The sequence below is a fragment of the Nymphaea colorata genome, chromosome 1 (assembly GCF_008831285.2).
Source record: "Nymphaea colorata isolate Beijing-Zhang1983 chromosome 1, ASM883128v2, whole genome shotgun sequence".
Taxonomy (NCBI): domain Eukaryota; kingdom Viridiplantae; phylum Streptophyta; class Magnoliopsida; order Nymphaeales; family Nymphaeaceae; genus Nymphaea; species Nymphaea colorata.
This window is the reverse complement of record NC_045138.2, coordinates 43,959,752-43,975,611: the sequence shown is the minus strand read 5'-3', so window position 1 is coordinate 43,975,611 and position 15,860 is coordinate 43,959,752. Positions and strand designations below refer to the sequence as shown.

Below are 15,860 nucleotides of genomic sequence, written 5' to 3'. Positions count from 1 at the left end.
GAATCCATGTATTCATCTTCATGATGATCAATAAGAACTAGTAGATTCTCGATCTTACAGGTCTCTCATTGGAAAATTGCTTTATGTTACTGTAACAAGACTAGACATTAGCTTTGTTGTTGGAAAATTAAGCCAGTTTATGGAAAAACCTAGAAAAGTCCACTGGGATGCTTCGTTGATGGTGTTGAAATACCTAAAATCATCCTCAGGCAGAGGCCTCTTCTTTAAGAAAGGTGAATCTCTAGAAGTTGCTGCTTACAGTGATGCTGACTATGCAGGGTCTGTTGATGATAGAAAATCCACGACCGGCTTCTGTGTCTTTGTTGGGGGTAATCTCATATCATGGAGAAGCAAGAAACAAAATGTAGTCTCTAGATCAAGTGCAGAATCTGAATATAAAGCAATGGCTCAAACGGCAACTGAGATTACGTGGGTTAAATCTATGCTAACGAATATGAATATTCATGTTCCTCTTCATATGAAAATGTACTGTGATAACAAGGCTGCAACTTATATTGCAAACAATCCAACATTTCATGAAAGAACTAAGCACATTGAGGTGGATTGTCATTATGTTCAGGATCTTATAAAAGAAGGTGTGGTGTCTACGGTTCATGTAGCTTCTGAAGATCAAGCAACAGATATGTTTACGAAAGCTCTTTCAATTGGTGATTTCTCTAGATATTGTGACAAGCTGAACATGGTTGATATCTATGCTCCAGCTTGAGGGGGAGTGTTGAAATTAGAAAGTTTGGCCTTCCGTGTGATAGTCATTTGATTATTTAAAAGTTAGAATTCCCTTGTCTTTTTACTATTTTATTTGTCTTACTTTTGTAACAGCCACAGGCGTGCCCTAATCTCTCTTTAAGTAGAGATTAGAGCACGATATGAATTAAGTCTTTTTCGTCTCTCTCTCTCTCTCTCGTTCTCCCCCTTCTCCATTACGCAACACCAACGAAGTTGGAATTGAGTTCCCATTTATACACACACACACACACTCTCTCACTGGATTATACATGTACACACACACACACATATATATACACATACACACTCATTGGATTATATATGTATATATATAAATGTATATATATTTATATATATACATATATATATATATATAGGTACACACTCTCCACACCTCCACTCCCCCACCCTCTCCTTGATGCCGCCGGCGATGAACCCACAGAGCGTCGCCGAGGCGCTGCAAAAAAATTTTCCGCAATGCAAATTTTTTTGGGCGCTGCATTGAATGTAGTTTTTTTTTTTTGCAGCGGGGAGGACTTCTCCTCCCCCTGCAAGGCCCCCGCGGGCATCACCGGACCGCGTAGGGGGAGGAGAAGTCCTCCCCACTGCAAGGTTCGACGGCGTCGGGTAACGACACAGTCATACCCCTTATGCCAAAACGCTAGCATAAGGAGAAACTTTATATATATACACACACACACACTTGCTATATATGTATACACACATAAACACACTCTCTCTCTCTATCCTCCGGCCATTTTGAGCTCTATCCAACCATGACTGCCCGATGCAATCTGGTGAATGTGATTAAATGCACAGCCCAATGCATTGTATTGGGCTGTGTGTTGTGAGAGGTGAGAGGTCAGATGATTTCTCCATCCAAACCTAGACAAAGAAATCCACAAAATCATATATATACATATATATATTTGTGTGTGTGTGCACTTCTTTGTGTCATTCAAAAGTCAAGTATTATGATAAATGGATGAGATAGCTAGGATACATTGAACAAACTTAAAGCTTAGGGGGCATCTGATACACCAGAAAACAATTTCAGGATGTACTAGAATGAAATCTCAGTTGCCATTGCATCCTCGAGTAAAAAAAGGGTAAAATTTTCCCCGGAAAAGATTCAGCATTCATTGATTAAAAGTACAAAATTTAAACTACCCTTAACTGACAACCTCATGATTTTTAAATAAAATGTTCCACATATTGTCCATGTTGCAAGTCAATCTTATCATTCTCCACCTCGTATGCACCACCGTGCACACGAGTGCAGGACTACTGATTATATAATCATGAACTCTTTCTAAGGGACTTTTTCTGTCTTGATTTTTCTTCTTTGAAACCAAATGTTTGTACTAAAGCATATTTGCAAGGTAAGTCAAACAACCATAACTGCACCAGTGACTCACTCATCTGATGGTGCATAAGAAGCAAAAAAATATAATTATTATCAATCGAAGATGAATATTGAACTATTGCAACTCCTAATGTGGAAATTGACATGGAAATCCACATTAAGGATGCATAAAGTATATTGCAACAATAGAAGTAGAATAAATTGGAAACAGTGACACATTTCAGGTGAGTGTCATTTAAATGGACTGCTACCACGTTAACAAAGACTACATGAAAAAAAAAATTACTCTACCCTTTGCCTCATATGAATATTAAGCAACTGCTTATCCACCAAAACCTTCTGTCTCGCCTCAATTTGCTATCTTCTTAATGAACTGCCAGCTGCAATACAATTGTTTAAGGTGATCAACAGTATGTAATTGATATATATATATGCATATTTATGTGTGTGTATGTATGCGTGCATCCTGTATAATATATAGAAGTACATATCTATGTATATATACTACTTTAATATATTATTTACATTGATATGTACGTCTACATGATATATACAACATATACACATATATATTAGCTGACAATATTTTTCCCTTTTCATTTTCTTTTTTCTTTTCTGTTCTTGGACATTTTAAGTGACAAAAATGAGCTAACACAGCCTTGTCTCATTCTCTCACTCGCATGAATGGAGACATTTCTCCCTACATCTGTGCTGCTTTCAGCTTTCAAGTATTTTGATCACTGAAAACAGTTCACTTTAATGCTCTTTGTTGTCTTTAAGTCCACTGGATGAGAATTTGTGTTCTGTGCCTCTCTTTCTTCATGCTTAAAATGTACTTCTGCTTCCCATTTAAAGTGTTTCTACATAGAATTGATGAATCTGTACTTCACTACAGAACCATGGTTGTGGTTTACATGTTTTTGTGGGCAACTAATTGGATCAGCTTAAAAGTTGTGTCATGGTTCAACCAGCTCACCAGCATCTATCATATGGTATTCATCAACGCAGATAACTGAAGATTACAGATGAGCTAGACCAGATAACTGGATGAAGATTCTGATTGTAATGATGATCACCATGGTAGTGGTGTTTTCATAAATCCATCAGACAGGAAATGAAAAGCAATTTAAGTTCATATAGAACACAAAATAGGCTTCCAGAAACCTAGTAGAGGAAATGGAATGGAATGAATTGGAGACTTGGTTGTCCAGGTCCAAATAATTATCGTCTTTGTCACATGAACGCAGGTGCAGCATCTTCCACCTCTTCCAAAACATGTGGGGTATATGCACACGTGTGTGTGTGTGTTTGTGTATAAAATAAGTTTATGTGCACATATAAGACATACATTTGATTGAATTAAAGTATAACATCAAAAACTGACCAATGTTAATGCGCCCATACACAAGTATACATGCAGCTGAATTAGATTATAATATAAAAAACTGATAGTTGCACCTACAAGACACCTGCAATTCAACTTGTGTGGCAGCCTGCTTAGACTTTAGAGACTACACGTAAATATATTATCAAGTTTCATAATGCAAAGATGATGCTAACTCAGCAAAATTAAATTTATCCAAAACCATAGTGTTTATAAATTGCCCAAGATAGCTATCTTCAAAAAGAAAAGCACACTTTCGCATGCTAAAATCTCAAACAAAAAGTACTTCCATCTTTTGAAGTTGGGTACATAACTTTACCACATCTAGTTTCAAAGCGAAAGGAATCACAAGATTTCAATTATAGAGGAAACGAAGCCACACGATTCACAAGAACTATCTTGGAAGACTGCAGTTTATGCTGTGATCTTGCTTCCAGCAAGAGGCCCAGTTGAGCACATATTTAAATTTTCTACTGGAGATCATGGATGCTCGCAGACACACACACACACACACACACACACACACACACACACAGAGAGAGAGAGAGAGAGAGAGAGAGACCATGATAGCTATCATCATGAAGAAAAGTACATTTTCGTATGCTAAAATCTCAAACAAGAAATACTTCCCTTTTTGAAGTTGGGTACATAACTTCACCACACCTAGTTTCCAATCAAAAGGAATCACAAGATTTCAATGATAGAGGAAAATGAAGAAACAGGATTCACAACATCTATCTTGGAAGACTACAGTTTATGTGGTGATCTTGCTTCCAGCAAGAGGCCCAGTTGAGCACAGATTTAAATTTTCTACTAGAGATCATATTGTGTCTTGGTTCCTGCAAGAGGCCCAGTTGAGCACAGATTTAAATTTTCTACTAGAGATCATGCTGTATCTTGGTTCCAGTAAGAGGCCCCGTTGAGCACAGATTTAAATTTTCTACTAGAGATCATAGATGCTCACACGCACACACACACAAGAGAGAGAGAGAGAGAGTTGCTACCTTTCTAAGCCAAAAAAATTAACAACTTTGCAGGTTGATGTCAATCTATTACAATTTGCCCTGTCTGGAAAAGGAACACTTTCTATCAGTATAGTATAATGGTAGATAATGTTGAATTAAAAGACTTCAAGTTTCCAGGTGGTCCTTTGCAATATTTAATAGTTAGGAGTTCTCTTTAAACATTTCTCTATTTTTGGTTGATGTTATTTGTAAGTATCTACCTCTGCCCTAATCTAAGAGATTAGGGCTAGTAAATAAGATGTTTTTCTCTCTCTAAGACTGCCGGTTGTAACATGGTATCAGAGCTAGCGATCTCTACCCTTCTCTGCCAGTGGCTGACGTTACTTTCCGGTGACCTCTTCTCTTCTCTCCCCCATTTCTTCCCACCTTTTTTCTTCCTCTACCCTCCCTTTCTCTCTTTTCTCTGCTGATCAGGAGATAGTGGAGCAGCGTGGAAGGGAAACCTAATCACATGTGAGAGGTATGTGTGATTAGGTTCCCAATGTGGATGTAGTGGAGCGTAAGCAACTGCGTGGGAGTTGCATTGGAAAGTTCTAAGTCAGATCTGGGCTCGTGGAAGAGTACCTGCACGTGGACCATATTCTTATCAGATTTTTTTTTTTTTTTTTGTAGCTGATTGTGAAAAAGTGGCTGCAAGTTGGGTATACCCTTTTCAAATTGAATGTTTTTCTTATATGCATACATGGATTCTAGTAAGCAATGATATGAAGCCTACTATGTGAAAGTTTGGTGGACTGATTTGAACAGCAAGTTCATAAATTTTTTTCGGTACATTTATTGATGCTAAAAAAAAAAAAATCTGCTGCCTAGATCCTCTAAGTTGATTGCTGTGATTGGTGGACTGATTTACTGAATAGCAAGTTAATAGATATTTTTTTAAGTACTGTTATTGATGCTGGAAAAAATTTTGCTACCTAAATTCTTTCAAGTTGATTGTTGTGTGCTATACTCTTGATTTTATCAAATTGCAACCAGATTAAGGTCATATTGTCCAGCCTCACACTATGGCTGATGAAGGCAAGACAGAGATGCACTATGAGCATAAGAACACAAACAATCCCTTTTCTTATGACAATACTGTAAAGTTAGATGAATCTAATTATGAGATTTGGTCTCGTGTGTTTATGATGTCTGTGATTGGACATCGAAAGGAGCATGTTATAGAAGAAAATGAGTTTGTGGTGAATAATGGAAAATATAATTCATGAACGGAAGATAATAATATTGTCATGTCATGGGTCATGAATAGTGTGCAACCACAGATTACCTCTACTATTGCATATTATACCTCTGCCAAACAGATGTGGGATTTTTTGAAACAAATGTACTCTAATGACAATAATGTTAGCAAGATCTTACAGGTGGAGGAGGAATTACTTAATTTGCAACAGGACAATCAAAGTCTTGCTCAGTACTTCGCTTCCATCAATTCAATCTATGAAAGACTAAAAGCTTTGCGTCCTCCATGTCCCACATGCCACAAGACTCATCGTGAGCAGTCTATGGTTGCAAAGTTTTTATAGGGTCTCTTCCGAATACGCAATAGCAAAGGCGTAGACGTTGACTGGAGCAAAAATCCCTGACCTAGCCGAGACATACAACAGACTCAGCCATCTTACTGTGACCCTTTCTCCGTCTTCCAATGATGCTCTTGCCTCTGCCTTGGTGGTTTCAGGAGGCCGTGGAGGTAGTTTCTCCAGGGAGAAGGCATAGGTTGAGGCTCAGGAGGAGGTTGTGCGAGATTTCAGTGCACCTACTATGAAAAAATAGGGCATTTGGAAGACAGATGTTGGGATAAGCATGGTCGTCCTTCCGCTAGATCCCTAAGAAGAGATGTTGCATCTAAGCAGCAGTCTCCTATTGGATATGTCCTCAGTAGTAGAGGGGTCTTTGTCTTCTTCCCATCCTAAGACTATGATAGTGAATATCAACAAGTCAGAGTATGAGCGTTTTCTTAGCACACAGATCTATTCAGTCGTCGGCTCCACAGTTATAATAGACAATGCTATGTCTATCAATACTACTCCTCATGATTCAGGTACTACTTGGATTATTGATTCAGGAGCATCGAAACACTTTTGTAGTAGACCTTCATTGTTTACCTTGCTCCACACATTACCTTAGATTCGTCGTGTGAAACTTGTAGATGGCAGATGGTCTCCTATTATGGGTTATGGAGATATTAAGATTTCTCAGTCTATAACAATTCCGAACGTGTTATATGCTCCTAGGTTTCCCACTAAACTTTTATCAGTCGGACAATTGACTAAAGACTTACATTGTCGTGTTACATTTGACTCTGGTTTATGTTCATTTCAGGACATGCAAAGTGCGAAGATGATTGGTGGAGGCTATGAGAAAGGGGGCATCTACATCCTGACTGATTATGTGGGTATTCAAGCCTCCTCGACTTCTTCATTGTCCTCTTCGTTCCTGTGGCATCTCAAACTAGGTCATCCATCTGTCTCCCAGCCTTGTCACCTGCTTCCTCATCTATTAGTACAAGAGTTGGTCCCGTGTGAAGCCTGTCAACTTGGCAAGCACACCCATAGCAGTTATTCATCAAGTATTAGTCTGTCCAATTCTGGACTATTTGATTTTCTTCATGTTGATGTCTGGGGTCCTAGTAGAATTGCTAGTAGGTCTAGATTCGTCATTTCCTTGTCATTGTTGATGATTATTCTCGAGTCACTTGGGTTTTCCTTTTGAAAGAAAGGTCTGAAGGCATATGTACTCTCAAGAACCTTATTATTGAAATAAAGACCCAGTTTGATATTCTTGTTAAAAGCATTTGCACTGATAATGCTCTTGAGTTCAAGGCATCTACCCTAATGAAATTTTACTCTGATAATGACATTTCTTCTCAGTTTACTTGTCCCCATACCTCCCAGCCAAAAAGGGTAGTTGAGCGAAAACATTGCCAACTCTTAAATGTGGCACAGTCCCTAATGCTTCATACTCATTTATCTGCATATTTTTTTGGAGATACCATCCTCACTGCCTATTACTTGACTAACCGTTTACCCTCATCCTCCATTGACAACCAGGTTCCCATTAAACTTTTGCACCCACAACGACCTTTGTTTCCAATTGCTCCCAAAAAATTTGGTTGCACATGCTTCTTTCACATCCTTGGAGCTACACGTGATAAATTAACTGCTCAAGCAATAACTGTATCTTTATTGGCTATTCCAGAAATCATAAATGTTACAAATGTTTTGACCCCTTGACTCAAAAGGAGTATATCAGTGCGGATGTCACATTCTTTGAATCTCAGCCTTATTATAGTCTCTCTCCTACCTCTACTGGGATGCTACAATCATCTAACCCACTACCTATCCCTCTCATTCCATTGGAGTCATTCTCATGTGAGTCTCCTTCTAGTGAGTCTCCTTCAGTGGTTTCTAAGTTTTGTGATCCTCTGCTGGTCTACACACGTTGATAGGACCCCTTTCATGACCCTTCCCCAACCTCTTCTCAGGAGGTAAGTACATATGAGGTGAGTATACCTAGTTCATCTGAGACCACTATAGCTATCTCTGATCCCTGTTAGGACTTACCTATTACTCTTCGCAAAGGCAAGCGACAATGTACTATGCATCCCATATCTAATTTTGTTTCTATTGACGGTGTTGGTCAAAGTATGCAACAGTTTATTCAAGCTCTGACTGTCCATGCAGTTCCTACTTGTCACCAATAGGATTTATTAGATACCCAGTGGAGACAAGCTATGCAAGATGAGATGGATGCCTTAGTTCGGCGAGGCACCTAGGAACTTGTTGATCCTCCTCCTCATTGTGACATTATTGGCTCCAAGTGGGTATTCACCATGAAATATTATTTTGATGGCTCTATAGAAAGAGACAAAGCTAGGTTGGTTGCTAAGGGCTACACATAGACTTACGATGTTGATTTCTTTGATACTTTTTCTCCTGTTGCCCGGTTGGGAACCATTCGTCTTACCATCTCTGTGGTTGTACACCATGACTGGCATATGTATCAGCTTGATGTAAAAAATGTCTTTCTGTATGGTGATCTCGATGAGACTGTCTATGACTCTATATGCAACAACCACAGGGTTTGAACGACAGAGGGAGTGTAAAAAAATGTGCAAACTGAAGAAGGCTATATATGGACTCAAGCAAAGTCCTCGTGCATAGTTCCATAAGTTCTCTGAGGTGGTCTCAAAGTGTGGCTTTGTGAGATCCTCTCTTGATCATTCTTTGTTTATCAAGAAGAATTCCAGAGGCATGATCATTCTAGTAGTTTATGTTGATGACATTATCCTGACAGGTGACTCCGATCAAGAAATTTCTAATACAAAGTTGTTTCTTCAAAACCACTTTGTGACAAAAGATCTTGGTCAACTACAATATTTTCTGCGAATAGATGTTGCCCGCAATAGCAAAGGTGTAGTTCTATCTCAATGGAAGTATGTTTTTGATTTATTGCATGACACCGGGATGCTAAGAGCTAAACCGGCCACTTTACCTATGAATCCACACATACATCTTCATGATGACCAATCAGAATTAATGGATTCTCGATCATACAGATCTCTTATTGGAAAGCTTCTCTATGTTACTGTGACCAGACCAGACATTAGCTTTGCAGTGGAAAAGCTAAGTCAATTTATGGAAAGACCTAGGAAAGTTCATTGAGATGCAGCTTTAATGGTGGCCAAATATTTGAAATCGTCTCCAGGTAAAGAACTTTTGTTCACAAAAGGCAAGACCTTGAAAGTGGAAGCCTAAAGTGATGCAAACTATATTGGCTCAGTCGAAGACAGGAAGGCTACCACAGGAGTCTGTGTATTTGTGGGAGGCAACCTTATATCCTGGAGAAGCAAAAAGCAAGGTGTGGTGTCAAGATCTAGTGCAGAATCTGAGTACAGAGCTATGGCTCAAACTATCGTAGAAATGACTTGGGCTAAATCCATGTTATCTAGCCTAAGTGTGTTCATTTCTCTTTCCATGAAGATGTATTGTGACAATAGAGTAGCCAATTACATTGCAAACAATCCAGTTTTCTATAAGAAAACTAAACATATTGAAGTAGATTGTCATTACATTTGGGGCCTTGTTCAAGGAGGAACCATAGCCACTATTCATGTATCATCTGAAGATCAGACTGCAGATGTCTTCACCAAAGATCTTCCTATTGGTGGGGGAGTGTTGAATTATAAAACTTTAAGTTTCTAGGTGGTCCTTTGCAATATTTAATAGTTATGAGTTCTCTTTAAAGTTTAAACATTTCTCTATTTTTGGTTGATGTTATTTGTAAGTCTCTACCTCTGCCCTAATCTATTTACTATTGAGATTAGGGTTAGTAAATAAGATGTTTTTCTCTCTCTAAGACTGCTGGCTGTAACAGACAAGACTCCAGCTGAAGTTTGCATCACCATAAAGGTTCTGCTATAAGCAAAAAAAAGATATTCCCATCAAAATTTACCACCTAATATGTTAGAATGCTACTTTAAGATTGGAAAAGGAAATGACAGATGAAATACCTGTGATTTCTGCATAGCTCTACCACCCACATATACAGTACTGCCATCCACAATGGAAAACCATGGCAAAAAAGCCTGTCAAAATAATATATGAATACAGATTAATATAATAAAAAATTTTCATCCTATAAGGAAGTTAATAGCAATCAGCATTAATACCCTTGAGGCCTTGATATTCAACAATCAGTAAAAGTCTAACCAAACAGATCATACTTTTCAATTTGGAAAAAGAAAAATAAAGAAATAACATTCCAAAATATTCAAACACCTACAGGGAGATAGCATCATCTGCTTCATCATCGATGTCAGTTGCAAGGGAGAAAGAAGAATAATTTACTATAGTCAACAAGATGAAAACCATGACAGAAAAAATTAACATGGCTTAGAATGAAAACTTGCCAGTACCTTCACTTAAAACAAATTTGTATGTGCATGGAACTGTGTTCACCTCAGACAAAGGCAGCTTCTTGTTGCCACAGAAGTCCAAGTTATCAAGGACCTTCTATAATTCTCTTTAAGCTTGAACAGAAACCTCAAGTATAAATACATTTCTGATCATTATTTCAAGTATTATGAGTCAGAAGCCTGATTATATGCTCAAGGTTTTGGACTACACTCCTTCCTTGGAATAACAAGCTACAGCGTTGTCCAGATGATGCCTTTCACCTCCAACTCTCATGAAACCACATACACATTTGGCTAGCATTCCTAGTTCAGTTCCATCAAAGAAATCTGATTGAGAGAGTAAAAAATTCAAGCTGGAATATAGAAAAATAAAAAATGGAGAAGTCCCCAAGGGAAGATCCATTCCAATAATAATTTACTTTCTAGCCATATATCCCAAGTCCAAAGACTTTGTTAAAGAGAATCCACTGTGAGTAAGATATTCAGATAAGAACCTCTTCTTTTGATTGCCCTTGCCATCTGTCTTTGCTAGGCTACCTATAAAAGACCAGTGAGTTCCAAAATCAGGCCTGTAGCCATGCTGTTGCATGTCACTCAGTGCTCCAGAGCCTTTCTTAAGCTTGCTCATTTTGGAAAAACTATCAATTACAGATTCATACATCATAACTGATGGGTCTTGGCCTCGTTGCAGCATTTCAGATAAGAGCTCCCATGCCTCATCTGCTCGTCCACTGTCACAAAGTGCATAAATTATTGCACCAGATGTATCAACACCTGGTTCAAGATCTTTGTGCAACATTTCAGCATAAAAATTGAGAGCATGATCTAGTGAATTTTGATGACAAAATCCATGAATAATCATCCTATAAGTAGCGTCTGTAGGCAGGTTACTTCTCCTCAACATGCTATTGAGAAGATGAACAGCCCTTCCTAGCCGTTGGTGCTTACAGAATTGCCTAACTAAGCCATCATAAATGATATTATCAGGAACTAAGCCCTTCTCTTCCATCCGGTCCATGAACTGCTCTGCTTCACTTACTCTACCAACTTCAAGAAGACCTTGGACAAGTTTATGTTGAACAAGAGAACTGTGAGCCCATCTTCTACATTCCATTTTGTAGCTTAATTCTAATGCTTTATCAAGTTGGCCTAAGGTACACAAACTAGCAAATATAGTCCTAAAGCTACGATTGCTTGGTCGCAAATCCTTCTTTATCATAGTCTCTAGGAACTCCAACGAGTTAGAGACATTCCCAGCTTTAGAAAAGCCCACTACAAGAATATTATAGCCGACAGAATCCATATTCAATCCTTTCTCATGCATTTCATTCAAAATATTCATGACCATAGGTAGATCACTTATTTGAAAAAGTTGGTAAATCAGCATATTGTACAGAGAAGTATCTGAATACACTCTTGTTTTCAGCAAAAAATCTTTCATAGCTACTGCATCAATTACCTTTCCCCCCAAACAAAGCATTTTTAATATGTTACCGTAAGTCTTCATGGATGGGATGATGCCCCACTTTAGCATGGCACAAAGAATTCCATACACTTCATTCAGGTTGTTCTCTAAACAATTTGCTCTCACAATAGCGTCAAAAGCAGCATTATCTAAGCATAGACCAGTTGCCATGATTTCTTGGAAAATAATAATTGCATCTGAGATCTTCCCCATTCTGCAAAGCTTGTTTATGAGAACACTGTGGACTGTTGTATCTGGCAACACCTTTTCAAGTAAAATGTGACCCAACCTTTGTGCTGTGTGAAACTGAAATGATCTGCATAAGATGGGATTTTGAGCCCTCTCTATCATAGCATCAAGTACCTCTATTGCTTCAAGAATCATGTTTTCCTTGTACAACCCTCTTATAAGACAGCTATACAGCGCAGGATCAACAGATAAACCCCTCTTAAGCATCTCCTGAACTAGCAGAAAGGCAGGCCTAGCAAAGCCAGGATGGCAGCAAAGTACTTCAATAAACGACCCAAAGATAAAAGGAACTGAATCAGAGTAATTCAGCGACATATTCTCAAGCAATTCTAGAGCTTCCCTAAGCATACCGAGTTCACAGAGGCAGTCTACAAGAGTTCTGCAGTCAGCAAGACATGGAACCCACCCATCCTGTTGTGCCAATTCCCAGCATTTCTGAAACTCACTTTGTCTTCTCTCCTTGCATAACCCTGTTAGCACAGCCATATGCATCCCATTCTTGATGGGGAGATTCCTCCAAAGCATAGTCTCTAATATGAGCAGTGCTTCAGAGGTCCTTTTCCCTTTGATGAGTGTTTGCAGTACAAGATCAAGAATTTCACGATCCATCTGATGGAGATACCGTTTTGGCATTTCAAGGAGACGACCAACAACTGCTTCATCGGAGCAATATGCACAAAGTCCTTTAAGAATGGCAGAATATGCTGCTAACGAAGGCTGTTGACCCCACCGCACCATTCGGTATTCCAGCTTCAATGCAATTTCCACATTTCCGTTGCTCCATTCTTTCAATATACCTGATTCAAAGTCGAGACTTAATGCATCATATAAGATAGCAGACAAGGTTTCCTCATACGTATGAACGTCTGTTTCCAAATAGAATCCATTGCCAAGAGCATCATAAAATTCTGCTCCGGAAAGAGCATCTGTATTATCTCTCTTGATTTTAACTCTGTTAAAAACAAGATTCAAAGCCAAAAATATTGCCGTAAGGCCGTCTTCTGACCCCGAGGATACACCCAAACCAAGACTAGCCATCTTGTGCACCACCCATTTTGCATCATCAAATTTCCGCTCTTTGCAGTAACCAGCTAAGAGAACTCTAAGTGTTGACATATCAGGCTCTATCCCTCTCTCGATCATATCAAAGAAAACTTCTTTTGAGTGATGTCCTAGACCGACAGTGAAAAGGCCACTAATCATAGAATTATAAACGTAAAAATCAGGTTTCAGTCGTCTTAAAATAAGTTCAGAGAAAAGCATCATGGCGTTTCGAAGTCTTCCTTCCCTACAACACCAACATATTAGAATGCTGAAAATTTTTCCATCCGGAACGAAACCTAAATTGATTAATTGTTTCATCAGCATGAAAGCCTTTTCGGACCCCGAAACCCTGCATTGAGAATATATGATCTTATTGCATAATCGATTATCAATCGGTTCGTGTAGGTACTCGTTCAAAAAGTTTAACAGCCCCTCAAAATCACCCTGCGCACAATACCCATATGAAATCTTATCAAGAATATACTGGTTTGGCTCGAATCCTAAATCAACCATCTTTCTCAGGACCGCAGTCGCGTCTTGAATCCTTTCCTCCTCACAAAGTGCTGCAATGACACACTCAAAATCCTGACTTTCTATCTTGGGCGTCATCTCCAGCAGGTCCACTAGAAACGTTAGCCCTGGACGGATTATCTTCTTTCCGATGAAACAATTAACGAGAGACTTGTAGCAAGAAGAATTCAGTGAGCAACATCTCTTCTTCATCCGTTCATGCATAGACAGGGCACTATCTATGTCACCAATATTACCATACTCTTGCAAGAGCATAATCAAGTTCCCTGAATCCACTACAATTCCCTCAGTATCCATCCTTAAAAGAAGAGATTCTGCCTTCCGGATCATCCCGCCACGAATTAGCATTGAAAGCATAACGTTGTATGACTGAGGAAGGTGGTAATAACCAAACTGGTTTTGGTTAGGAGCCCAGATGAACAGGTTCCACGCAGAATGTACAATGTTCGCTTCAAAAGCCTTTACTCTGCATTCCTCCAAACAACTCACCAAAATTTTCAACACATCATCTGAATTCAACGCCTTAACCCTCCGGAGTCCACGAATGGATTCCGGAAGAAAATTGAAAAGCTCAAGAATTGTCGCAAGAGAAACCCCCTCGAAGCTCTGCACCTTCTTCACCGCTACGTCAGACCATCTTGTCAGAACAGATTCCACAATGCCCGAAAACTGTTGGGAGATGCTTGAAGAAAATCTTCTACAGCTTGAAACAATCCGGAACTTCATCATAGTTTGGCTTCTGCTTTACTCAAATGGTAGACGGGGGATCTATCCGCCCGACTAAGTGAACTAAGATTTGGCCGGAAGAATTTAAAGCAAGTTGCCCTGCATCCTCGACAAAATGCAGCGTCAATGGAGACAAAAAACCCGCTTGAGCAAAATTGTTGTCGGTGGTAACGAACATCATGAGATGCAAAAACCCGGAACATTGTAAATTGAAGAATAAGACCATCTTTGTCTTCGGCTGACACATTTAGCGATGATAATGGCGGTGGTGGTGGTGATGCTCGCGATCTTCCGGGGGCCAAGAGAAGGTGATGATAGTGGTGGTGACGGAGGAGGTAGGGCGGCGGCGCTCGGAGTTTGTGCGAGTGACTCGGCGAGCGATTGGTAGCCCATGGAAGAGCGGCCAAGAGAGACTTGTAGCTCGTTTGGTAGGGGAATGAGTTGTGGATCAGTGGATGCCACTGCTACCAATATTATGGGTATTTACCTTTAACCTTACACGTGCACAGTAAACATTTTTAATTGCATATTATTTTTATTGTTAATATATTAATTATAATAAATCATAAATAAGAAAAAAATTAATATATTAAAAATTTAGTAACACTAGAACATAGTTAACTCACAAAAGATATATTAATTAAAAATAATATATATTTACTATTTTTATTTAAATAATTAATTTTTTGTTAACAATAACTATGCTTAAATCCTTTACTATTTAAATGTTTAAATTAATTATTTAAATGTTAACAATATATTGTTAAATTATTGTGAAAAGCTAGATTTATCCCATGAGCCATTTCATATGTCATTATGGGTTGTACTGAAACAAAATATTTTTTTTAATAGGTGTGATTGATTGAACATAGACCCAATTTTTCCCTTTGGTCCCTTATCCTTTTTTTTTTTTTTTTTGCTCCTAATGATATCAAGATGCCAATGTGTCAACTCCAAAAAAGATTTTCAATTCAATTCTTTTTTTGTTTTCTATTCAGACCAATCCACTTATTTGGCTTCTTGTATTAAATGTAATTTGTGTATCTACTCCGATGATACTAGTATGAAGACCCAGGCAAAATATGAACTTTTTCAGTAATGACAAAAGATCAGTATACTTTCATTTGATATTTCGGTGTACATTCTTTTGGTCCTTGATACTCAATCAGACCCTCATTTTTTTGCCATATTTGGTAATTCTACGTCTATGATGCCATATTTGGTAATTCTCGAACTGCTTCTTTTGTATCGTGGATCGTCAAAAGGGCTCTTTTATTAGCATTGATTGTAAACAAAGATCAATAACTTTGTCACATTTGTAATTCTGTATTGGCACTTATCGGGTATAAAATAACTCTACTTCTTTTTGTACCTGCGAACAAAACGGAATTGTTTCATTACCCTTGCAC

At 38.5% G+C, this 15,860-nt stretch overlaps 1 protein-coding gene across 3 annotated transcripts; it reads right to left on the bottom strand.

Moving 5' to 3' along the window:
• Window positions 1-2,176: 2,176 nt before the first annotated feature.
• Window positions 2,177-14,876, bottom strand: LOC116262450 (pentatricopeptide repeat-containing protein At5g15280, mitochondrial). 3 transcript variants are annotated; one of them, XM_031641859.2, is made up of 4 exons: window positions 10,437-14,876; window positions 10,032-10,106; window positions 4,502-5,086; window positions 2,177-2,493 (listed from the first exon to the last, which is right to left on the bottom strand). In XM_031641859.2, exon 1 carries the CDS (start codon window positions 14,452-14,454, stop codon window positions 10,852-10,854), a length of 3,603 nt encoding a protein of 1,200 aa, XP_031497719.1. In that variant the 5' UTR covers window positions 14,455-14,876; the 3' UTR covers window positions 2,177-2,493; window positions 4,502-5,086; window positions 10,032-10,106; window positions 10,437-10,851. The 3 variants fall into 3 exon arrangements, with proteins under 3 accessions (XP_031497719.1, XP_031497736.1, XP_031497728.1); XM_031641876.2 differs by having other exon boundaries at window positions 4,502-4,565; XM_031641868.2 differs by lacking the exon at window positions 4,502-5,086.
• Window positions 14,877-15,860: the final 984 nt, after the last annotated feature.